At 38.8% G+C, this 25,668-nt stretch overlaps 1 protein-coding gene and 1 long non-coding RNA gene across 6 annotated transcripts in view; one reads left to right on the top strand and one right to left on the bottom strand.

The window, feature by feature from the left end:
• Positions 1 to 25,668, bottom strand: part of MRC1 (mannose receptor C-type 1) — a 118,968-nt gene that overhangs the window by 79,297 nt on the left and 14,003 nt on the right. For 2 of the 5 annotated variants that reach the window (XM_081553685.1, XM_081553687.1), the window contains exons 2-5: positions 24,631 to 25,032; positions 20,390 to 20,563; positions 15,559 to 15,723; positions 4,775 to 4,888 (exon numbers count right to left, since the gene is read on the bottom strand). In XM_081553685.1, coding sequence (XP_081409811.1) covers positions 4,775 to 4,888; positions 15,559 to 15,723; positions 20,390 to 20,563; positions 24,631 to 25,032 — 855 coding nt within the window. Of the gene's footprint in view, positions 1 to 419; positions 1,000 to 4,774; positions 4,889 to 15,558; positions 15,724 to 20,389; positions 20,564 to 24,630; positions 25,033 to 25,668 lie in introns of those variants that run through there. The other 3 variants (XM_081553686.1, XM_081553688.1, XM_081553689.1) reach the window with 2 other exon arrangements.
• On the top strand, positions 4,975 to 25,299 carry LOC145531412 (uncharacterized). Its single transcript, XR_014072411.1, has 5 exons — positions 4,975 to 5,085; positions 6,742 to 6,810; positions 13,513 to 13,631; positions 15,287 to 15,565; positions 23,619 to 25,299. It is a non-coding gene; the product is annotated as an uncharacterized LOC145531412 (long non-coding RNA).

The raw sequence follows: 25,668 nt of genomic DNA, 5'->3' as shown, positions 1-25,668 counted from the left end.
CATGGGGTCACAAAGAGTCGGACATGACTGAGTGACTGAACTGACACAATATTTCAAACTAGCCATATTCTACATAGCCAATACCTCCCCAAAAACCAGCTTAGAGACTGAGGACCAGCTTAGAGACTACCTACCTGGACATGGGAAAATGTTCTACAGTTAGAAAGAAGAGGCAGTAAAGAAGGCAACAGGGGGAGAAAGAGAAGAATGTCACCAAAAATGCAAGCCCATGTGCCCCGATGCACAGGGAGGACAAACAATACTAAAAAACATTGGAGTTTGGAACAGAGAATTGTTTACTGTAGGACCATGTAAGAGGATAGGTGTCTCATGCCCCCAAGAACCCCAAGGTTACTGCAGTCCCCGCTTAGTCCATCAGTCATGTCCAACTCTTTACGACCCCATGGACTGTAGCCCACCAGGCTCCTCTGTCTGTGGGATTCTCCAGGCAAGGGATCTCCGACCCAGGGATTGAACCCATATGTCTTGCATTGCAGGCAGGTTCTTTACTGTCTGAGCCATCAGGGAAGCAAATCTGTACCAAACAAATGTTATTCTCTGTCCTGATAAGAAAGGGCAAGGTCCCACGGCACAGCTTTGACTCTCCAAGGTCCCAGTCCTGGCTAAGAAGAGGCAGAGCTCAGCTGGTGGCTCCCTCACGGCCAGGTCCCCTGACTCTGCCCAGCTGTCATCTCTGAAGGGGGCCAGGTGTCCAGCCCAACTGGCCCTCAGGCTCTTTAGGCCTCCCAAAGAAGGGAGACCAGGTCCCACAGGCTGTGACCCAGGCAAACTGCCACCACCATGAGGTCGCAGAGGCAGGAATGGGGAAAGGTTCACCGCTGCCTCAAGGCCCAGGCCAAGGCTAGTGGCTGGCCTTGGTGGGGGCTCTGGAGCCCAGCAGGACACAGCCCCCAGCCCTTCTGGCCCAAGGCCAAGTGAGCTGAAGGGTCTCAGGGAGAAGACCGGGATCCACCTCAGACCACCACTCCACTGTTGTCTGAATCGCTTCACTAACTGTCGTTTCTTGATGGTTGGTTGCTTGTGGGCAGGGCCCACTACAGCAGCAACCAATGACTGAGCAGGACCCCTAACGCTGCTCCTTGACAATTGGTTGCCAGTGGGAAGGTCCCACTGAGGCATTGACCAATGGCTGAGCAGGACCTGTTGCTTGGTTACAGGCTACTGAGTAATGACACACAGCAATGGCTGCTGTGTTAAGGGCTGCGCTTCTCTGTTCGCAATTACAGGAAGAGCTGCTAGAAGTAGCAATGTGTGTTCAGTTGCTTCAGTCATGTCCATCTCTTTGTGACCACATGGACTGTAGCCCATCAGGCTCCTCTGTCCGTGGGATTCTCCAGGCAAGAATACTGGGGTGGGTTGCCCCACCCTTCTCCAAGGGATCTTCCCCACCCAGGGATCAAGCCTGCATCTCCTGTAACTCTGCATTGCAGGTGGATTCTTTAGCTAAGCCAACTACTTCTAGGGAAGCCTAGAAGTAGTGATATGCCATCCTAAATGCTGACAAAGTATTCCCAAAAGCTCAGACTCTCTCTCAAGATTTTAAACTCAGCCTATTGAAGAATATTTTTGACAGCTAACCTCTCATTTCATTGCTTACTAGAAAATGATTAAAAAACCAGGTCAAGTCAGCTTGGCTAATGCACTTGATACAAGGATCGATACCCACATTTCTCATGCTTTTTCTATCACTTTAACATATATGATTTTAAAACCAGGACTCGAAAAGCTAGCTGCATCTCACAAGATAAGACAGGGTGATGAGTCACATTTTGTTTATGACTCCGCTTAGTGACTTCTGACATGTATACAAACTGGGTCTGGGCCACACTTTCCCTTCCTGCAAGATGGAATCACATTACCTGCTCCATAAAACCTTTGTCAAAAGTGTTTGGAAGTTGCTTGAATAACACAAAAAGAAAAAACTGTTAGTGATGAGGATAAACCTTTTTAAATGTGTTGATATTATGGCCAAACTTCCAGTGTAACTGAACTAACAGATAAGGTACCAGTACTAGAAAAAAACTTTCAAGAAACAATATTTTACAGCTAGTAGTAATTAACTAATATATAAACTACTGAATTATAGTGATATAGCTATTTACCAATAGAACACCAATACCAACTTTAATATATCAATTATTTGTCTTAAATGGTTACTATAGTTACATATTTGCACTCACACTTCCATATCATTTGTGTAAAATATCGTTACTTGAAATGTAGATGCATTTTAATAGATGTATTACTTCAGAAGTACTAAACTGAATGCTGATTAAACAATTTATACAATTAACCACTTCGAATATCCCACAAGGTTTCTAATTTTGTTTGAAGAAACTCTCATTTCAGAAAGTGATTTAATCTTGAACCTACTTCTCAGGAATTTGGTTTAATAAGAAAGGACATCTCTTTTCTCATTAATATTCCAATTTTATTCCTCACTTTCACCAAAGTTAACCCCTCAATTTTCTCACTGAACTCTTAGAATGCAAGTGGTTAAATCTAAGAATAATTGTCACTTCAAACTGAGTAATAAAATGATCTAACAATCTATAACAATTAAGCAGCAAAAAATAAACTCTAATCCTCCAATAAATAATTATTATTATCCAATCATCTGACTAAGTCAACTGGAAGTCTCCAATTTAATTTGACTGAGTCAGTAGGCAGACAAATCAAATTCTCACTCATAAAAAAGCACATCTTATATTCCCCTGCAGCAACGTTTACTTCCCATATTCAAGGAGAGCAGAGCTAACGCTAATGACAGACCTGTGACCATCATGCACTGAAGCAATACATTGAAAGTCAAATTTCATAGTAAAATTTAATCAGTTTAAATGAACATATCTCTTCTAAAAAATACCCTCTCATGTTTTAGCATATTCCAAATATTACCTACTTATTTCAAAGTTTTTCTTTTTCTTTTTAATATCATAAGACTGTAACATGGAAAGTGGAGAGTTTAATCCTCTAAGCCAAATGCAAAAATCAGCCAATGGCTTTAAAAAAGAAATCTGATCATAGGGAAAAAAACAGACCAGTATTTTCCATCACAGAAATGATAAATAGACATGACCCATCTTTTCCCATACCTACTGCAAACATCACTAATCCTTACCTGCACACTTTCCTAATAAATCAAGATTAGTACAGGATGGGGTGTGGGTTGGGAGTTTAGAATCATACTCAGTAGAGAATTCCTCAGGGGTCCCCAACCTCAGGGATCTAATGCCTGATGATCTGAGGTGGGGGCTGATGTAATAGTAACAGAAGTAAGGTTCGCAATAAATGTAATGTGCTTGAATCACCCCAAAACCATCACTCCTCTTTCTTGGTCCATGGGAGAACTGTCTTCCACAAAACCAGTCCCTGGTGTCAAAAAGGCTGAGGACCACTGCCTTAGGAAGTGACTGACAATGGTTGGTATTGGTGGATAAGATGAAGACTTTTTGTCATCACTGGTCCTTTGTTTTCTCAGAATAATTGCTGTATATATAACTGCATCTTTACCATTTAGTCTCCTTTTATATTCTGTTACCTCTATGTCAAAGCTATGGTTTTTCCCGTAGTCATGTATAGATGTGAGAGTTGAACTATAAGGAAAGCTGAGCGCCAAACAATTGATGCTTTTGAAGTGTGGTGTTGAGGACTCTTGAGAGTCCCTTGGACTCCAAGGAGATCCAACCAGTCCATCCTAAAGGAAATAAGTCCTGAATATTCACTGGAAGGACTGATACTGAAGGTGAAACTCCAATACTTTGGCCACCTGATGCAAAGAACTGACTCATTGGAAAAGACCCTGATGCTGGGAAAGACTGAAGGTGGGAGGAGAAGGGGACGACAGAGGATGAGATGGTTGGATGGCATCACCAACTCAATGGACATGAGTTTGAGTAAACTCTGGGAGTTGGTGATGGACAGGGAGGCCTGGCGTGCTGCAGTCCATGGGGTCGCAAAGAGTCGGACACGACTGAGTGACTGAACTGAACTGAACCTCTGTGCTATGACGATGAAGAAATTAGTTCAGAGCCTTCTCTGTCCTTCAAAAAACTGGAAAGCTATTGAAGGCTTGATTCTCACCTGTGCTTTTTGACAACTAAACTACAAATTGTTAACAAAATTGCTCATGAATGATTATGCTAGTATGGACTATTACAACCTGTGGCTGGAATTATTTTTAATCCAACTCTATTTGATTAAAAACAGGAGAAAATGGTGTTAATGTAGACTTTCAGATCATGATAACGATGACAGAAATATGGCAAATATCTCATGGCTCAAGATAATGAGAAATTCTCTAGCCCAAAATAATTTAAATTTCTTAAATTCATAGTGTGCATGTGTAGATGTAAATAAATATGCATAAAATCTTTGAATATAATATGTAGCATTATATATCATATAATATCTCATAAATATAAAATCAAGTATTTGAATATAATACCTAGAGAATCAAGGATGCTCTGAGAATATATACTTTGAGTCCTGTATTGATTTGTGCAATAATCCTTCCAGACAAGTCCTTTCCCCAGAAAGCTGGAATATCCTTATAATTTTAGTGTATTCAAATCTAGCTGGCAGGTTTCTAAGCAAGGTGAGAAATGGACTGCATTTGATGAAGTCTCCCAACTATGCCCTTCATCATCTACATGTGAGCTGACAGAGGTCTCCAAGGTACCAAGATAAATTAAATGCACATGAATTCAACCAGCTTAACCCCACTGAGTTAATCAGACGAGCTTAATGCTACCTGGTAACCAGTTCAAATATCGGAACGGACTGCCCCCACTCCACTGCCATCCACTGTTGAAACTTAGACTGTTTAGTCCAATCCAGAGTCCTGAAGTCAGAGAACTGGTTAAACCTATATGACAGAAGCAAAACAAAAACAAAACTGTCATTCAGAAAAGATGGTGAAATCAAATTCAGAACTAAGTACTTGAATCCAAATGTATTAGAAAGAAGTCATGAGAGTCATGCCTTGCAAATCTCCTCTGAGTCTCCTAACAACCTAAAAGCAAGTACAACTGTTACCCTCCACTGGCAGGAAAAGAAACTAAGGTAAGAACATAGATAAGCAAGGAATGTTCTTGTTGGGAGTCTAACCCAGATATGACCAGGCCTCAGCCCCCATCACGCTGATGACTATTACAGGATCATGTGAACATGCTTCTAATTTGGAGCAGACTCTCTTAGACTAACATCAAACCAAAACGTGTTTAGTACATTTTAGGGAAAAAATAAGATTGATTTTGTATAAAAGTCACCATTTCCTATCATGAGAAATTGAACACATATTTCAATCCATCATTGTTATTACCCTGTCCTCATATTTTAGAAATTACTCTCAGAATCTTTTAATGATATTTTTAAAAATCAATTTTTTCCTCATGAAGATGATGATCAAAATCTAAACACTAAGTGCTTGTTCTCCTACAAACAACGTTTTATTTAGGTAGTTGTCCGTACGTGCTTACTTGCTTCAGTCCTGTCCGAATCTTGTGACTGCATGGACTGTAGCCGGCCAGGCTCCTTTGTCTATGGGATTCTCAAGGCAAGAATACTGGAGTGAGTTGCCATGCCCTCCTCCAGGGGATCTTCCCAACCCAGGGACTGGACCCGGGTCTCCTGCATCTCCTACATTGCAGGCAGATTCTTTACCATTGAGCCATTGGGGACTCCCATTTAGGCAGTTAATAAACCCTAATTACAATGTTTCAAAGTCTGTGCTCGGCTTGCTGCTGCTGCTGCTGCTGCTGCTAAGTCGCTTCAGTCGTGTCCGACTCTGCGACCCCATAGACAGCAGCCCACCAGGCCCCGATTCTCCAGGCAAGAATACTGGAGTGGGTTGCCATTTCCTTCTCCAGTGCATGAAAGGGAAAAGTGAAAAGTGAAGTCACTCAGTCGTGTCCGACTCTCAGCGACCCCATGGACTGTAGCCTACCAGGCTCCTCCGTCCGTGGGATTTTCCAGGCAAGAGTACTGGAGTGGGGTGCCATTGCCTTCTCCGGTGCTCGGCTTGAGATGCAATAAAAAAACAAAACAGAAGCAACATGGACCTCAGCCCTCCTATGTTAAACAACTCTAATCTTTTTTTACTTATAACTTAAAAAAAATATCTGTTGTTCTCTATATATTCTTTTTAGTTGATTAAAGAGTTAATGAAAAAGAAAACTATTCTTCATCTTAAATAAAATACCAACCTGAAGTATCTGAAAACATAATTGGTAAATATAAATGGACCATTTTATCTTTACTGTTCCCTAGAGGATATATTCCACAGTCAAATCTTTTCAATGGTGAGAATAACCACTTAACTATATTCAGGGCTCTGTTTTTACTCATTTTTAATCTTCACAGTCTATGATTAGGTACTGCCATCTCCATCGTATGGATGAGGAATCTTACACTCAAAGAGTTTAGATGTCACATGCAGAGCTGAAATTTAAACCTAGATTCCTATGACATCTAATCCCAGACTCTATAGTTTCATGTAACCAGCTAGGCTATCTAAATTCACTCCAACTTTCCCCAATTTTTCATTAGCGTATATACACACATTCATGTGACAATGTGACAAATTAAAATGAATGGAGATTACAGTGACTTCATGCCCCAGAATCATATTTCACATTTTTCTGCAATTCCATACCCCATAAAAGCACAGATCACGTTCTTGGAGAACCATGACCTGAATGCTGTTCTTCGTTTATTCAGCATCTAGCAGAGAAGCACTTGCAAAGGAAGAACCCACTTGAGGATATTGACTAGGGTGATATTGATTAGGTAGGTTGATACTTAATGAACTAAACTGGATTCAATACTGGAGTTATTTACTAAAAAGTAAACCCTATTGTGTGATTTCTTTAAATAAAGTAATAAAAATGGGATGAAATTAAATACTGGCATTAAAAACAGCAATGAAAGTTAATTCAGATTCACTTACCTTTATCAAGTGTTCCAGAAAAAGAAGTCTGAGTTAGCATGGCTCTTTTTTTTTTTTTTTTCAATTTATTTTTTATTTTTTATTTTTTTATAAATTTATTTATTTTAGTTGGGGGCTAATTACTTTACAATATTGTAATAGTTTTTGCCATACATTGACATGAATCAGCCATGGGTTTACATGTGTTCCCCTTCCTGGACCCCCCCACCCACCTCCCTCCCCATCCCATCCCTCTGGGTCATCCCATTGCCCCGGCCCTGAGCCCTTGTCTCATGCATCGAACATGGAATGGTGTTCTGTTTCACATATGATAATATACATGTTTCAATGCTATTCTCCCAGAACGTCCCACCCTCACCTTCTCCCTCAGAGTCCATAAAATTGTTCTATGCATCTGTGTCTCTTATTCTGTCTCGCATATAGGGTTATCGTTACCATCTTTCAAATTCCATATATATGCATTAGTATACCGTATTGTTGTTTTTCTTTCTGGCTTACTTCACTCTGTATAATGGGCTCCAGTTTCATCCATCTCAGTAGAACCGATTCAAATGTATTTTTTTAATGGCTGAGTAATATTCCATTGTGTATATGTACCACAGCTTCCTTATCCATTCATCTGCTGATGGACATCTAGGTTGCTTCCATGTCCTGGCTATTGTAAACAGTGCTGCGATGAACATTGGGGTACACGCGTCTCTTTCAATTCTGGTTTCCTCGGTGTATATGCCCAGCAGTGGGATTGCTGGGTCATATGGCAGTTCTATTCCCAGTTTTTTAAGGAATCTCCACACTGTTCTCCATAGTGGCTGTACTAGTTTGCATTCCCACCAACAGTGTAAGAGGGTTCCCTTTTCTCCACACCCTCTCCAGCATTTATTGCTTGTAGACTTTTGGATAGCAGCCATTCTGACTGGTGTGAAATGATACCTCATTGTGGTTTTGATTTGCATTTCTCTAATAATGAGTGATGTTGAGCATCTTTTCATGTGTTTGTTAGCCATCTGTATGTCTTCTTTGGAGAAATGTCTGTTTAGTTCTTTGGCCCATTTTTTGATTGGGTCGTTTATTTTTCTGGAATTCAGCTGCAGAAGTTGCTTGTATATTTTTGAGATTAATTGTTTGTCTGTTGCTTCGTTTGCTATTATTTTCTCCCATTCTGAAGGCTGTCTTTTCACCTTGCTTATAGTTTCCTTTGTTGTGCAAAGGCTTTTAATTTTAATTAGGTCCCATTTGTTTATTTTTGCTTTTATTTCCAATATTCTGGGAGGTGAGTCATGGAGGATCCTGCTGTGATTTATGTCGGAGAGTGTTTTGCCTATGTTTTCCTCTAGGAGTTTTATAGTTTCTGGTCTTACGTTTAGATCTTTAATCCATTTTGAGTTTATTTTTGTGTATGGTGTTAGGAAGTGTTCTAGTTTCATTCTTTTACAAGTGGTTGACCAGTTTTCCCAGCACCACTTGTTAAAGAGATTGTCTTTTCTCCATTGTATATTCTTGCCTCCTTTGTCGAAGATAAGGTGTCCATATGTGCGTGGGTTTATCTCTGGGCTTTCTATTTTGTTCCATTGATCTATATTTCTATCTTTGTGCCAGTACCATACTGTCTTGATGACTGTGGCTTTGTAGTAGAGCCTGAAGTCAGGCAGGTTGATTCCTCCAGTTCCATTCTTCTTCCTCAAGATTGCTTTGGCTATTCGAGGTTTCTTATATTTCCATACAAATTGTGAGATGATTTGTTCTAGTTCTGTGAAAAATACCATTGGTAGCTTGATAGGGATTGCATTGAATCTATAGATTGCTTTGGGTAGTATACTCATTTTCACTATATTAATTCTTCCAATCCATGAACACAGTATATTTCTCCATCTGTTTGTGTCCTCTTTGATTTCTTTCATCAGTGTTTTATAGTTTTCTATATATAAGTCTTTTGTTTCTTTAGGTAAATATATTCCTAAGTATTTTATTCTTTTTGTTGCAATGGTGAATGGTATTGTTTCCTTAATTTCTCTTTCTGTTTTCTCATTATTGGAGTATAGGAATGCAAGGGATTTCTGTGTGTTAATTTTATATCCTGTTAAATTTATATCCATGAGTTAGCATGGCTCTTGTACATAGGTACTTTATATATAGGCTTCCTAAGTCGCTCAGTGGTAAAGAATGCATCTACCAATGCAGGAGACTTGGGTTCGATCCCTGAGTCAGGAATATCCCCTGGAGAAGGAAAGGCAACCCACTCCAGTATTTTTACCAGGAAAATTCCCTGGACAGAGGAGCATGGAAGGCTGCAGTCCATGGAGTCACAAACAGTTGGACATGACTAAGCAACTGAGCATGAGCACTTTATATATCTTGGAAGCATCTAGTCCAATGCTTTCATTTTACAGATGGAGAACACTGAGGGCAGAGAGGATAAGAAACTTGTGAGAGTGAGACAGAGGATCAGGACTGGCACCCAGGGATTACGTCAATGTTTTCAGTGGGTTCAACCTGTTTAAATTAAATTTGCCTGTCTAAGTTTCTAAGGAAACCAACAAAAACTGCCATCTCACCTCATTCATGTAAACAAGTAATTTATAAGGTGTCAGGAGGATATGCCTATTTACTGGTATGTATCTTAGAAATGTCACTCTCGGATCAGTGTCATATTGATATTTTACATTAATTATTCTATTCAATACTATCGAACAATGGATTTTTCATAAATTATTTTCTTATTGAAATATAGTTGACATACAATAAATATTATGTTAGTTTCAGGTGTACTACATAGCAATTTGACGTTGCATAATTATAAAATGGTCATCACAATAAAGTTTATAACCATCTGTGCCCATACAAAGTTATTACAATATAATTGACCATATTTCTTGTATTATATCCCCATGACTTTGAAATATAACTGGAAGTTTGTACCTTTCAATCTCCTTTATCTATTTCACCTACTCCCCAACCAGTCTCCCTTCTGGCAACCATCCATTTGTCCTCTCCATCTATACATCTGTTCTCACTTTGTTATGTGTTTCATAGATTCCATATATAAGTGACATGAGGTATTTATCTGTGTCTGACTTATTTCATTTAGCATAATACCTTCTAGAACTAACCATGGTGTCTCAAACAGCAATTTTTCACTTTTTATGACTAATATTCCATTGTGTATGTATATATACCACATCTTCTTTGTCTGTCAGTGGCTACTTAAGTTGTATCCATATCTTGGCTATTATAAATAATGCTGCAAAGAACACTGAAGTGTGTATGTCTTTCTGAATGAGTTTTTGCTTTAGTTTTTTCCAGGTAAATAATCAGAAGTAAACACAGCACAGCACACAGCAAAATTGTTGGATCATATGGCAGTTCTAGGTTTAATTTTTTGAGGAACCTCCATACTGTTCTCCATAATGGCTGCACCAATTTACATTCCCACCAACAGCGCCTGATGGTTCCCATTTTGTCTCCATCTTTGCCAGCATTTGTTGCTGTCTTTTTGATAACAGCTACTGTAACAGGTGTGAAGTGGTACCTCATGGTGGTTGTGATTTGCGTTTCCCTGATGATTAATGATGCTGAACACCTCTTCACATGTATGTTTTCTTTGAGAAAATGTCTAAAAATCAAGTTGTTTCAATTTTTGTCAGGCTTTGGGGTGTTTTTTGATGTTGGGTTATATGAAGTTTTCATACTTGTTGGATATAGTTATTCCCCTGGTATTTTTAAAAACTTATAATAAAAGAAATATATCTAAGTTTTCAAAACTAAGAAGTTTTAAAAAGAATTGTAGGAGGAAATAAATCAGATTTTTCCTGAGATTGCTTAATTAAATTACTATGTTTAGCATAATGAGAAAAGATGATAGCTCTTTTAGAGAATTATCTGTTCACTAACACTCCTCATCTACTCTAGGAACTTCTAGGCTTGTTTTGAAAAAATTAAGTCATACTTCTTAAAACAGGGCCTAACCCTGAGTATATGCCCAATAAATGTAACCTATTGCTATTATTATCATTATCATTAATATTACTCTGGGCTTCCCTCATAGCTCAGTTGGTGAAGAATCTTCTTGCAATGCAGGAGACCCGGGTTCAATTCCTGGGTCGGGAAGATCCTCTGGAGAAGGAAACGGCAACCCACTCCAGTGTTCTTGTCTGGAGAATCCCATGGACAGAGGAGCCTGGCAGGCTGCAGTCCATGGTATTGCAAAGAGTCAGACATGACTCCATGTTGAATTAGGGTTGACAAAAAGTGCAACTGACAAATTTCAAACTCTGTGTTAAATATGTCACTTAAACCTGATGAGTATCTTCCACAATTTTTTCTCTAACGTATTTGTAATTTCATAAAGATTACCAAATGTTTTTAGTATTATTACACAAAGTATCAATTCCACATGCTAAAACTTTTTAATGTTTAATTTTTATGTATGCATTGTCTGAAATGGTTTATACTTACTTTTGAACTTAGTTATAAGACATAGTAATGTCCAATATTACACCGTATTTTTCTTTTCTAAACTGTGATCCAATGTGTTCTCCAGCTACCACCACAGGAAACTGGCAAAAACAATCAGAGTAAACAAGCCAATTTCACTTCCTGTATCTTATTTCAGTTCTGTAAATCCTAATCGTGCACATACATAGTTATAAATCAGTTTCAAGAACTGAAGATTCAGTTGAGTGTCCCAACATTTTTGAGGGTAGAAATAGAAGAGACGATGAAATGATGATGGGTGATATAAGAATTGGCTGCTGGGCAGAAGCCATTAACCCAGCAGATAATGTGAAATCAGATTGCCAGTTTACTAGAATAAATTTACTAGAACAAGGGGCTGTTGACATCTAAATTAAGAATTCTCCTTCGTGTGTTGGGGACCACCAGCTCTTTGCTTATTTTGTGAGTGAGACCTGGGCAGAGTGTAATGGAAAGACAGAGCTGAATTCCAATTCAGTTATTTTCTGAACATCTGGGATTAGGCAAAATTCTTAACTTATCCCTCCTTCTGTTACCTCGTCTATAAAGTGAAGACAATAATCATTATTTACCAGGTTAGCATCAGCTTTAGAAATAAAGCTGTGTCTGACACACAAAAGCTGTTTAATAAATAATAGCTGATTTGATCTCAGAGTCATGAAAGAGGCTTATACCTTTTTGTCAAATGAAATGTACTCTTAAAAATTCTCACATAAAATAAATCATATTTTATTTTAAAAGTATAACTATTGTAGTTGTGGCTTTTAAAAAATATTAGTGATCTACTTCCCAGAATGGAGTGAATGACAATCCTCCACTCACACCTTCATTTTCTAGAGTCTTTGCCAATTTATGCCAATAAATTCCAAATGTCATGAATATCCTCCTTCCAGAAAAACAAAAGTCTATGTTAATTTTTAAATTCTCCATCAGACTCCTTTTGTCCCCTCATGCTTGATATTTCTGACTTAAGGAAAAGCAGGAGGGACCTCCCTGGTGGTGCAAAGGTTAAGATTCTGTGCTTCCAATGCAGGGGGCACGGGTTGGATTTCTTGTCAGGGAACTAAGATCCCACAGGCTATGTAGTGTGACTAAAGATTTAAAAAAAAAAGAAAAGAAAAGGCAGGAAATACTACACATCTCATTCAAGAAGTCATTCTTACCCGGATTTCAGTTCAAACTTGCTGACTGAAATTTCGGAGGCTTGGAAGAGATTCAACTTAAGTATCTGAGGTGAACTCTGCCTTGCAATCTCTTTGGGCTTGTTTGCTCCCCTGAGGACACAATAATAGCCCTTGCTGATTAGGGAAGCATTTCCTGCAGCCAGCGCCTGACAGCAGAGCTGGAGCCAGAAATGTGGAAGTGAGTGGAGGGCTGGGCAGAGATGCTGTCCTGCCCACGTGGCCCCTTTGCTCTAGGCAGCTGGAAAGAGAGTCCAAAAGTAACCTGTGCTCTGTCCCTTTGCTTCTGGAAAGCCAGAAAACAAGCAAAACTCAGAAGAGTCAAGATAACACAACACACAAACAGATCCATTAAAAAAAAAAAAAAGCCAGGTGAAACCATTTCAACTGATAAGAGTTTTCTCTCTCCCATGCAAGCCAGCACACATCACACCAGGATCGTCTCAGCTCATTATTTCTCTTCATCATCTACATAAATTTCATCTATCTCTGTTTTCCTCTTCTCCTTATTTTGATACATGGTTATCAACACTGATCCCTCTGTACTTCGTCCCAACACTACATACAAAGGCCCCAAAGACCAGCACAGACTAGGACAACACCCCCAGTGAGGTCACAGTGCTTTTCTGTCTTCAATTTCCTTAATAACGCCTGAAAGAAAATGGCAGCTGCAGTTACACTAATAGGAAAAATGTTATACTTAGTGTTTTCAAAGTTATACTTGGTGCTTAACTATTGCAACAAAGCTTTCATTACAGTGGAGCCAGTTTTCATGATTTGGTCCTCAGAAATGGGCTAGAAGTAGAAAAATCTTTCTTAATAATACCTTGTATATTTCACAAAGTTGTGCTAAAATATAATGCATGTTACATTTTTTTCTACCTAAAATAGGATGCAATCAACATCTTCAAATTCAGTTTAAAAACAGTAACTTATAGGAGAAATGTGTTTCAGTTGATAAGAGATATCATCCAAAAAGAGTTGGAGAAAGCAAAGTCCTAGATAATGAGGTAAGGCTGGGGACAACTCTGTCCCCCATACCAGGTAACACACACTTTCTCCCTTAACAGATGATGTCCCTGCAGCATAGAAGCCTCAGGTATTACCCCCAAAACCCCCTGGCTTCACAGATCAGGGGCTCAGGCAGTCAGGCTCCTAATCTACAGTCTCTGGGGTTTGCACCCAGGCAGCTTCACTTTAACAAAGTTCCCTAGTGATGGATAAGCAACTTCACACTTAAGAACCACTGTCTTCTTGCCATATACTGACCACTGGTCCAAAAATGTGAGGTTGAATTTCTAAACAATTGCTTTTCTTGTGTTGCATCCTCACTTGTCAGTCAGCAAATATTCTTCAATACTGTCTTCCTTGGAAGGTTCTGCTGTGAATCTCTCTGGGGGTGGGGACATACCTATTCACAAGACATCCCTCACTTTCAGCCATCTGCTCCTCCAATCCTTTTTCTACACAGCATTCAGTTTGCTCTCTCCATGGCATTTAATGATAATCTGTATTTATTTGTTTGTTTTCTTGTTTATGTGTTTTCCCCATTGAACTTTAAGCTCCACATGGACAGGACATGACTGGCTTTGGTATCGTTATGTCCCTAAGACCTAGAACAGTGCCCCACGCACAGATACCACCATCTTGTAGAATGAATGAATGAATTTTAAATGAATGTATATATAATTTAGTAGAGGAAGTAGACCATATATAAGTAACTTTTATAAAACTGGTAAACAAATAAGAGAAATGCAGACAGAAAGGGAGAAGATTTCATTTCAACTGGATAACATGTGGGGAATGCCAGGTACAAAAAATGCCATGGAAACAGATGTGGAGGTGAGAAAGTATGAGACATTAGATGAGAAACCCAAAACTTTTCCTTTGTCAAGACCGTGAAAAGCACAGTGGGGAGCAGCACTCAGTGGACAGGTGACAGCCCTTGGAAGTCAGGCAAAGATGTGTTGTTAATTTTCAACATGGTGGTCACCGGAACAGAGATAGATTAAGCTAGAAACAGGGTCAAGGTGAATGGGAGAAGAGATTCTAGAGCAGGAAATGGGGGATGCTCTTAATCTCATACTTACTTCTGGTCCTGATCTCTCTGTTCCCCAAGTGTGGATTACAGAAGTTAGAACAGAACCTCTCAAGCAAACACTAATTCTTTTCATTTTCACATATGAACTAATGCTAAAAAAAATTGTAGAAACTATCAGTAAGACCTGAAAACCAGTAGTCTGGGAATTTGAGAGCTAGGGGGCCAAAAAGAAAAAAAGAAAAAAACAGCTCTTGTCCCTGTTTGTGGTGGGAGTAAATTCTCCAGTGCTAATGGAAAGCCACTGACTTGAGGCTAGACCTCAAATACCTGACCCATATGGCACCTGTGTCTTGTGTCTAAAACATCGCTAATTGATTGTGGCGTCTTCTACTCTGAGCCCAGGTTAACCCTCAGAATCCTTCTCAGCACAGGTTCCAGACAGTGTCACAACTAATAGAAGAAAGTTGGCTACGTTCAAGAGGGAAGGGACATATGTATACCTATGGCTGATTCATGTTGATGTTTGACAGAAAGCAACAAAATTATGTAAAGCAATTATCCTTCAATTAAAAAATAAATTTAAAAAAAGTTGGCTCATGAGAGAAAACCTATTTGTCATTTCAGGTGTCTTTTACAGGTTTCACATTTGTCATGCCCTCTGCACCATCTGTTTAGGACTAACTCTATCATGATATCTATAATTACTTGTGCTATCTGCTCTTAAGTTAAACTGCAACCACTCCAGTATTCTTGCCTGGAAAATTCCAAGGACAGAGGAGTCTGGCGGTCCATGGGCTTGCAAAGAGTTGGATACAACTGAGCAACGGAGCATGCACGCACGCATAGAAAGATGACAATCATGACCTCACAACCTTGCTTTCATTTCACATCATTACCTGTCAGGTATGTCTGCTCGTGTATCTCTGTGACGCTCAAGAGTTCGGCATCCTGTTGTTGGCAGCTCTTCCTCGCCTGCTGCCAAGTTAAAGCAGCTTTGGAATTTATCTGGTAGTAAATGCTGGTCAGTGGATCCTTAGTCCATAAGCTTTCACTGCCTTCAACTGCAAAACAAGCCAAAAGGAATTGATTACATTACCCAGGGAAAGGATTTTCAGTGAACAATATTTTTTAAACAATCTTGGTAGTACTAATGCCTAAAACATTGTATTTCTTTTCCTTTTATTCTTTCTTTTACTTAGGTTTAAAGTGACTATGAAATTGTCTTGACCCCTGAAATGAAGAAGGGGAATTTTCCAAAGATCTACCGCATTCCATTTCTTTCATGTGCCTTAAGAAAGAAAGGAAAGATACTTGTCTGTTTTTCCATTAGAACGCTAGAGATCAGATGAGTTGAGAAGTGAGGCAAATACAAAGATTAAGAACAGTGATAACAGGGACTTCCCTGGTGATCTAGTGGCTAAGGGACTCACTTCTAGTGCAAGGGACTTGGACTCGGTCGGGTTTAAGCCCTGGTCAGGGAACTAGATCCTGCATACCACAACTAAGATGCAGTGTAGCCAAATAAATGTGTGGTTCTTTGAAAAAAAAAAAAAAAAAAGAATAGCGGTAACAGCCCAACTTCCTTAATCTAGAAAAACAAGAAAGAGAAGAGAAAATAAATATGTCTTCTTGTGTCAATGTATATGTCACCTGCACATTCTAGTTTGGTCTTTTTAGACAAAAGACACAGGCATTACAGGCAAAGGTCATAGATTCCACAGACAGACTGACCAGAACTTGCCTCCAGGCTCTGTCACTCACTCATGATTTGATCTTTAATTAAATCAATAGCTTCTGGAGTCTCATTTTCTTATCTCTAGAATATATTACATATTGTGATGGTTTAGTCCCTAAGTTGTGTCCAACTCTTGAGACCCCATGGACTGTAGCCCACTAGGCTCCTCTGTCCATGGGATTCTCCAGGCAAGAACACTGGAGTGGGTTGACATTTCCTTCTCCAGGGGATATTCCTGACCCAGGAATTGAACCCAGTCTCCTGCATTGCTGGCAGATTCTTTACCGACTGGGGTACAAGGGAAGCAGAATATTTCATGTTGGTACCTCTCAGTAATAGCTTATCATTAATTTTTTTCCTTCAGAGTAAAATAATTTTCTTAATTTTTACCTTATTTTTTTCCTTTGCTACTTTACATTTCCCAATATATTCTATAAACTTGGCTATATTATATGAAAGGTCAATAATATAGGTGAATAAGCATATTGATAGCATTTTGCACATAAGATGTTTGAGAAATGAGTCAACAGTTGAAATATTTTTATGTGCTTTGTGTTATAAAAACTTCTCTTTTGTCTTTTTAGTAACATAAAATTCTACTTACAAGTCATATGAAGTCATAACCCTTTCATTTATTTGTAAGGAAGAGAGAAAAATTATGTAACTTCTCAGATTTTCTGAGAAGTATTCAATTTGCTAAGAAATTGGACAGTTGTCCATGTATATAGAGCCTATAGTATTCATATGCATATAGCCAACATCACATATACACACACAGTCTACACTATATATGCATATAGCTTACTCTCTACATACACATATAGACTACACTTTATATATGCATATAATTGTAATTCTTTGTATCTGACAAGGAAGTAAGCTTTTTCATACACTTACCGCACACTATGATATGAAATTTAAGGTCCATGAAACACCAAAGAGGAAGATAAATAGGTCAACAGTTCATCTGGGCAACAGCAGAGACATTTCTGAGATGTTTTAACTATAAAATCATTATATTTTTATATAAAAATAAATTTGAGTTAGTAATGTTAAATTTAACTTAATGTAATCTGAGATATTACTAGTTTAATGTGCAAATGGCATTTTCTCCATGTAAGTGAGATCATTCAAACGAGACTGATTTGAGGTTAATTTGAAGAGGAAGCTATTTTAAATAAATATTTTTAGAAATTTGGAGGTTTGGCTTGGATTGTGGTAGAAAGTGTGAAATATAATAAAAGGGGGGTGATTTTCTCATCTAGGAATGAAGAAAAGGGATATAAATGAGCAAAGAAAAAATACAAGACTCTTCTCTTCATTTAAAGAAAGAATATTTTTCATTTTAAATCAAGGAACTAAAACTTATTTATCAATGAATGTATAGGTTTGCTGACCCTGTATCTCCCCAAATTGTACTAATTCCCACAGTAAATCAGCACAACAAAGTTAAAATTGCAAGCTATGAGGAACTGAGAGAAAGGGGGCTTTTCCTTTTCCTGTTGCCCCGATACTTGAAAATAAATGTCTAAATAGAAGGAAAACATTACCATAAACAATAAAAAGGACAATGAAGAGCATATACGAAATGTCACTAGGTCAATAGCTGGGACCTCATCTTCCTGGATTGAATCTGCTAGTTGAAGGCTAACATAAAATAAAATGCTCTTTTGAAAGAAACACAAAGCAAGAACAATGAAATAGTTTGGGAAATTGCAAAACTCTTTAAGAAAGGCATAAATTGTATAAAAGGTCCTTTAAAATCATAATGCATGCTGAAATCAAAAGTGTTTTAAAATTCTACAGTAATTTCTCTTTTATAGTTAACTGGAAAAAATATATAATTTGCTTTGGAAGACATAAATTGGAATCAATGACACTAAAAACTTATTCTAGAAGATACTCAGTTTATCCCTCCAATACACGTCTAGCCAAGGTAGTGAGTTTCCTTTTTATTTAATGATTACTGGCTAGCCATTTGTTTTCCATTTAATGATTCATTAAACCATACATGCAACCAAAACCTGTGTCAACACCATGTAAGTGTAATATGTTATAGCTGGACCCGTGAGATCTGTAGCCCCAAGACACTATGTGATAACAAATTTAGAAAATGCTATTCCTGCAAAGTCCAGGACAAAGATGCTCCTCTGTAACTGGAAAACAAATACTGCTTTATCTTATGGGGAGGAAAAGGTTAAATTTTGTTTTCAGACAACAAACCTTCTAATACAGAGATCAGACATCAATCAGCTTTCATGGGAATCAAACCCTTAGTTATAGGGCAGTTCTTTGGGAGTACAATGGTTAAGATTTTTGTCTTCCAATGCAGGGAATGTGGGTTCAATCCCTGATTGGGAAGCTAAGATCCCACATGCTTTGTAGCCAAAAAAAAAAATCAAAATGTAAAACAGAAGCAATATTGTAACAAGTTTAATAAAGACTTTAAAAAAATGGTCCATGTAAAAATATCTTTTTAAAAAATCAAATAAATAAAGGTTATCATAAAAGAGAAATGCATTTACCTCACCCAAGAATGGGAGAGTGGTTCCACTATGAACACAGGAAGACTGTGAGTTTTTGTGTGTATTCAACCAGAAAAGAGGGACTGTACCCAAAGGGGAATTACAATAATCTAAGGGGCTGAGAAATCAAATTAATTTTTAGTGTGATTTTTAGGAATTAAAAATCAAAAGAGGTAAATAAGCACAACTCTTGAAGTTTGGCTTTACAAACTAAGATACTTTTGTAAACTGGACTGTTTTTTTCACAATAATCCTTGGAATAATGTGATGGTAGGTGGATGTGTAGTCCTGAAAGTTTAGTGGTAACCAACACTCTTGCCACACAGATGGTCTCACAACATCCCAGACTGCCTCTGAGGCTCTGCCCCTGCACCCAGCCACTGGCAAGAGAGCAGAAAACAGGAGCTCTGATCCATAGAATCTGAATTAGCAAGAGTAAGAAGTTCAGGGGAAAGGAAAGGATGAGAGGAGCTGGCAGCAAGAGGTGTAATGGAAAGGGAAGCAAAGAACTCGTGCTTCCCTGCCTTCTTCAGCCCCCTCTCTGCCTTCCAACACAAATGCCCTCCTCCACCCTACCCAAAATCTGCTGCCCTGTTTTTCTTTTTTTGGCTGAATGGCATGGTATGCGGAATCTTAGTTCCCCAACTAAGAACAGAATCCATGACCCCTGCAGTGGAAGAGCAGAGTCTTAACCATTGGACTACCAGGGAACTCCCGCTGCCCTGCTTCCTAACAGATTCTTGAGCATGAAAAGGACACTAAGCATTTTTATGGCCCTTCCTATCAATATAACACAGTGTCACTTATTTTGCATCATTCCAATAAGATTAATATTTTCATTCTAGAACCCCTTCAAGCATAGACATAACTCACTTCCATTGAAACTATGTTAAATTAAATGATAACTCTTCTTAAACTGAATTTAAGAAGAGTAACATTACTATCATTTTCATAGTAAGGAACCCTTTTCATTACATTGACACAAAATTCAGGCGTCCCTCTCATCTCTCTCTCTATCAAACTTCATGCTGTAGCATTGTTTAAATTTTATTTTTGATCTATAGTTTTGTAAAGGTAAACCATTGGGGGGTTGGAAAATGGGATGACTACCTCTGGTATTAAGTATATACTGTATCACATACAGTATAATTTGCCCTAAAGTCTTGGAAAATAACGGACAGTAACGGTGGAATTTGAAGAGAATAAGTATTTAGTGAAAATAAAGGGGTCATTTGATGCAGCCCAGGGATAAGAGTCAGAAGATGTGAGTTGTGGTCTTTAACCGATACAGATCGCTCCCTCCATTAGAAAATGGGGACAGTGGCATCCTTACAGGGTTGTGCTGGTGTATGATCTGAGATAATAAATGAGAAATCACATAAAGGAAAAAAATGTTCTAGATATACACAAGGTCTTATCACTAGATTGTCATATTAAATATGCCAAAATTGCCTTAAAATTACTTACACTTCAGTGGACAGTATCCAAAGAGTCTATCCGTGTCATAATCTGTGGTAGTTCCACACCACAGCCAGCCGTCTGATCGTCCAGCCGTTGTGCACTCCCCGTACCACTTGTTTTCAAACTTGAATGGAAACGCACAGGTTGCCCCGTTGGCATTGCCCAGGAGTGTGTACATGGCTAGAAGAGACACACCGACTTGCACTTAGAAATGATGTGAATCTCCTGAACACTGACTTCCCAATCAGAAGGTTACTGCAAGAACTGGTCTTACTCTTCTGATGACACCTCATGCCCCATACAGTGAATTTCTCTGTATTTCAGTTCCCTCTCGACCCCTGTCTTTTGCTGGGTTCATACAGCAGTGTGTCCTCAGGAACAACTCTAGTACCACTTCTGTTCTGCTGAGTTTAGCAACAGGTTTCCCTCTTTGCTCTCGCAAGCCAAAAGTAGTCAGCTCTACTGCCAACTTTGACTTCTGCCTTTCTTCCAAATAGAGAAAAGGCCATCCTTCCTCTTGGTTGAAACTGGAGAATTATTGAATCTCTAGATTGAAAAATAACCTTATAACTGTGGAACCCAAACACCTAGTCAAAACTTCAGTCCCCTCCAACCACTCCTCTCAAGACACACTCCACTCCAGTCCCTCAACAATGGCCAAGAAAGGGTAGGAATTCTCATATATATCTCTGATTCACATCATGGAAAAAAGCACTCAAAACCATTAGATACTATCTGTCATCAATATTGTCTTTTTCAAAAAAAAAAAAAAAAAAATGAGTCCAAACAGATCAAAATGGGAAGCTTTAGGTTTACCTAGAAAAGGAAGTTGAAACAAATATAGAACCATTGTGGATTATGATTTGGCTTAAGCCAAAAGCATTAGAGAAGGTCACATCTCCATTAAGAACCAAACCACTCATGTAGCTAAATCTTCCAGTATGTTCAGATTATCTCTGGGAGATAATAATCTTCTATACTGAAATATGTGACCAGTCATAAGTCTCTTGTGACCAGTTGATATTCAGAATTTTTTCTAGATAAGAATAATCTTTTCCTAATTGTTTCATAGATCTATGACTTTAAAAAGTTCTTTAAAGACATCTTAAAAGTTATTTAGATAATATAACCATTGTAAAACACACAGCATGGCGCCTAATGTACATAAGTAAAGTGAAGTGAAAGCCACTCAGTTGTGTCCAACTGTTTGTGACCCCATGGACTATACAGTCCATGGAATTCTCCAGGCCAGAATATGGAGTGGGTAGCCTTCCCCTTCTCCAGGGGATCTTCCCAACCCAGGGATCAAACCCAGGTCTCCCACATTGCAGGCGATTCTTCACCAGCTGAACCACAAGGGAAGCCCAAGAATACTGGAGTGGGCAGCCTATCCCTTCTCCAGCAGATCTTCCCAACCCAGGAACTGAACCAGGATCTCCTGCATTGCAGGCGGATTCTTTACCAACTGAGCTATCCCAATGTACATAAAGAGCATGACAAAAGTAAATGACTTACCTCTTTTCCTTTTCCTTTATTTGTACTTATCCAGTCTACCTTAAAAGCTAGGTTTATTTTCAATTCCCTCAAAATTACTTTTTTTCCAACTGAAAAGTGAAAGTGAGATTGCTCAGTCATGTCTGACTCTTTGTGACCCCATAGACTGTAGCCCACCAGGCTCCTCCACCCATGGGATTCTCCAGGCAAGAGTACTGGAGTGGGTTGCCATTGCCTCCTCCAGGGTATCTTCCAGACCCAGGGATCAAACCCTGGTCTCCCGCATTGTAGGCAGATGCTTTATCGTCTGAGCCACCTAGCTGTTAATAAGTTTAAAATGTGATTCTAAATTTGGTTCCACTAAGTTATAGGACTATTTTTCCAAATGACAGATTGTATAAGTGTGCTGGATTTGTAATAATTATGCCATTGTTCTTTTGTATGAAGTAAACCTGATAAAGACTACCTAGGGCTAGTCTCATTGCTTATTAAAGCAGCCAAGGAATTTTCAGAGCTCAACTTATAAATGCCAATCAAAAACGGCTTTTTAAGGACTAATTCAATGTCTTTATTTATTTTGTTAAAAATTTTGGCCACACCACAGGGCATGCTGATCTTAGTTCCCTGACCAGGGACTGAACCCACACCCCCTGCGGTGGAAGCACAGTGTCTTCCACTAGTCCCTAACTTGATTTATTAAACAAAGCACTGATGAGGCCCACTTCACTAACAAATCATGACACAGCACTCATTGCCTCTTCCTCTTGTGGTCCACTATTCCAGACAATCCTCAGATGCTTTCAAGTCTACAAATCTAATTCTATTACTCAAAATTAAATTTTTGGTCTCAGACAGTATTCCTCCCCAAATCTTTTTTAGAGAGACAAAGAATCTTCATACATCCTCTTTGCCTTGTTTTTACTTCTAACATATATTCCAATGAATCAATTCCAAGATCTCTCTGAAAGGCTAGATCATCTAGCTGCTGCTGCTGCTGCTGCTAAGTCACCTCAGTCGTGTCCGACTCTGTGCGATCCCACAGACGGCAGCCCACCAGGCTCCGCTGTCCCTGGGAGTCTCCAGGCAAGAATACTGGAGTGGGTTGCCATTTCCTTCTCCAGTGCATGAAAGGGAAAAGTGAAAGTGAAGTCGCTCAGTCGTCTGACTCTTAGCGAGCGACCCCATGGACTGTAGCCCACCAGGCTCCTCCGTCCATGGGATTCTCCAGGCAAGAGTACTGGAGTGGGGTGCCATTGCCTTCTCCTGAAATCTAGTAAGGGAGGACCTTACTAGAGAATTTGTATTTTTAACAAGTTCTCCAGATGTTTCTTAATCATGTTAAAATTTGAGAACCACAGTCTTAAATCCTATGCATATTTTTCTGAAAGCAAATAGAAGATCAGAAAGTGTGGGCAGGGAGTGAGAAGGGGATTATAGAACTTCAGTGATATCCTTTAAAATAAAATGAGAATTCCCATCTTTTAGCACCAAACTTCCTTGTGTTGAATTCCTCAATTAGAACTATCGTCCCATTTGTGGAATTTGACTCAGTCAAGTTTAGTTCACCTTTGTCCTGCCCTACAACTTTCCGTCAAGTTTCTCTTGAAATACTATGCTACTCTGGTTGTCTCTCATATAATTTCTAAATCTACATTATTTTCGATAAAGACCTCAGGATAACTTTTTCCTGAGCCCTCCTCCTCACTCTTCTTTAATTCTTACTTTGTTTTTCTCTTTATAGAACGTAGAAGGAAAATGGAAAGCTGATAAATCATCATCGTGCAAAGAGCTGAACTCTGATGCTCTGCATAGCTGCCATCAGACAAGTTTAACCAAACTTTGCAGCCTCGGTAACACAGTAACTTTGGAAACAGGTTAATCTCTTGTCCCAAAAGGCAAACTTTTTCTCTGACCTTGAGGATGTTCTAGATAGCACTGCACAACAATCAAATGACCCATCCTAGAATGTGGCTACAACATCATCTGATTCAAGAGGCCTTTGTAAAGGGCTTCAAGTTCTTTTTTGTTTAATTTTTTTCTGTGCAGCTGCCAGAAAATGAAATTTGGCCTAGATGAGAGAAGACTACTCTGATTTTATTTCACCTTGAAGAGCTAAAGGAATCAACTACATATAAAGTTATTTTCTGCCCCCCTGGTGCTATCACTTTCTAAAACAGCAGACTAAACACACTAAAGGTTAATTTACAAGCTAATTCCTCAGCTTTGCTATTTTCTGATTATTACATAATGTTTCTAGATACCCATGGGGTAACAAATAAATTAGAAACATTTAGAAACCCAAACTGTCAATGTCAAGATTTTATGCAATCTGAGTTATTAAAAAATATTTTTCCATGGATCATTTGTTCAGAGATGACTTAAACCAAAGGAAGAGAAACATCTGGTTAAATTCGTTTATCATGACAATCACACAGTGTTAAATGCAGGACTCTGAATTAAAGATGACAGTGAAAAGTAATTTCCAAAAACAGTAATAGTTGTTAGGAAAAATTTTAGCAAAAGTTAAAAGAAATGTCTTCCCATTAATCACAAATAGCTCAAGTATCATTCAGGACTTTTTAATCACATTTATTCACTCACAGAACACACAATCATTCCAAATTCAAAAATAATCAATATTTCTAGTATAGACTGAACAAGAATATGCTTATTTTCTTGAATTAGTTCTCAAATAAGAGGATGATAAAAAAATGGACAGGAAGACAAAAGAAAAAAAATTCCAAGCTTCTTACCTTCATAACCTCTAGAGCACAGATCATCAGTGGTTCCATAAACCTTCCATCTGCTCCATAAACCCGATCCCTTGTAAAGCATAATGTTCTTTTCTTGTCTGTTGCCATAGTTAAAAAATAAGTCTTCTCCCTTGATTCCTAAGAGCGTGTCATTTTTGCACTCCCATTTCTGAAATTCACTCTTGGAGTCACAGGCATACAGAGTAACAGGAACCCAATCAGTTTTTGATGGCACCCCTAAGCATAATTTAAGTGCAACGCTCATGATGTGGGATTCAGACACCCATCGGAATTTCTGAGCTTCATTGTTCGGGTTGCATAATGCAGTCTGGACTGCACTGGGACTTAATGCTTCCACACAACGCTTGTGATCTTCATTGTATATTAAAAATTGCCTTGTGTCTGTTAAAAAAAAAGAAAGGATGTTTAAGTGGATACATAGGATAAAGGCAATATTTTAGGTCAAAAGTTCTCAATGTTAAATAGATAATCAACAAGGATCTACTGTATAGCACAGGGAACTCTGCTCAATGTTATATGGCAGCCTGGAGGGAGGGGGAGTTTGGGAGAGAATGGATACATGTATACGTGTCGCTGAGTCCTTTCGCTGTCCACCTGAAACTGTTACGACACTGTTTATTAGCAATAAAATAAAAAGTTAAAGAAAAACAAGTTCTCAATTTTTCCATTTCCCTTAAAGACCTATGATCAGAGGAAAAAGGATGAACTTGGCTCTGCCTGGGCCAACTCAGCTCCTCCAGAGGGGTCCCTGAAGCTGGAAAGACTAGGTTGCGGGTCCTCTCTCAGGAGTAGGTGGCTGCCAGCTGCCAGTAATTGACTGGAAATCTTCAAGATGTCCTAGTTTGGACAAGGAACCTTATGAAAAGGCTCAAATGCTTTAAATGCACATGAATTGTAGTGAAGTAAACATAAAAGGGGGCTTCCCAGGTGGCACAGCGGTGAAGAATCTGCCTGCCAATGCAGGAGATGCAAGAGACACGGGTTCGATCCCTGGGTCGGGAAGATCTCCTGAAGGAG

This window comes from Giraffa tippelskirchi, chromosome 13, assembly GCF_054371585.1.
Source record: "Giraffa tippelskirchi isolate mGirTip1 chromosome 13, T2T-mGirTip1v1.2.pri, whole genome shotgun sequence".
Classification (NCBI taxonomy): Eukaryota; Metazoa; Chordata; class Mammalia; order Artiodactyla; family Giraffidae; genus Giraffa; species Giraffa tippelskirchi.
This window is presented reverse-complemented; position numbering and strand designations above follow the sequence as displayed.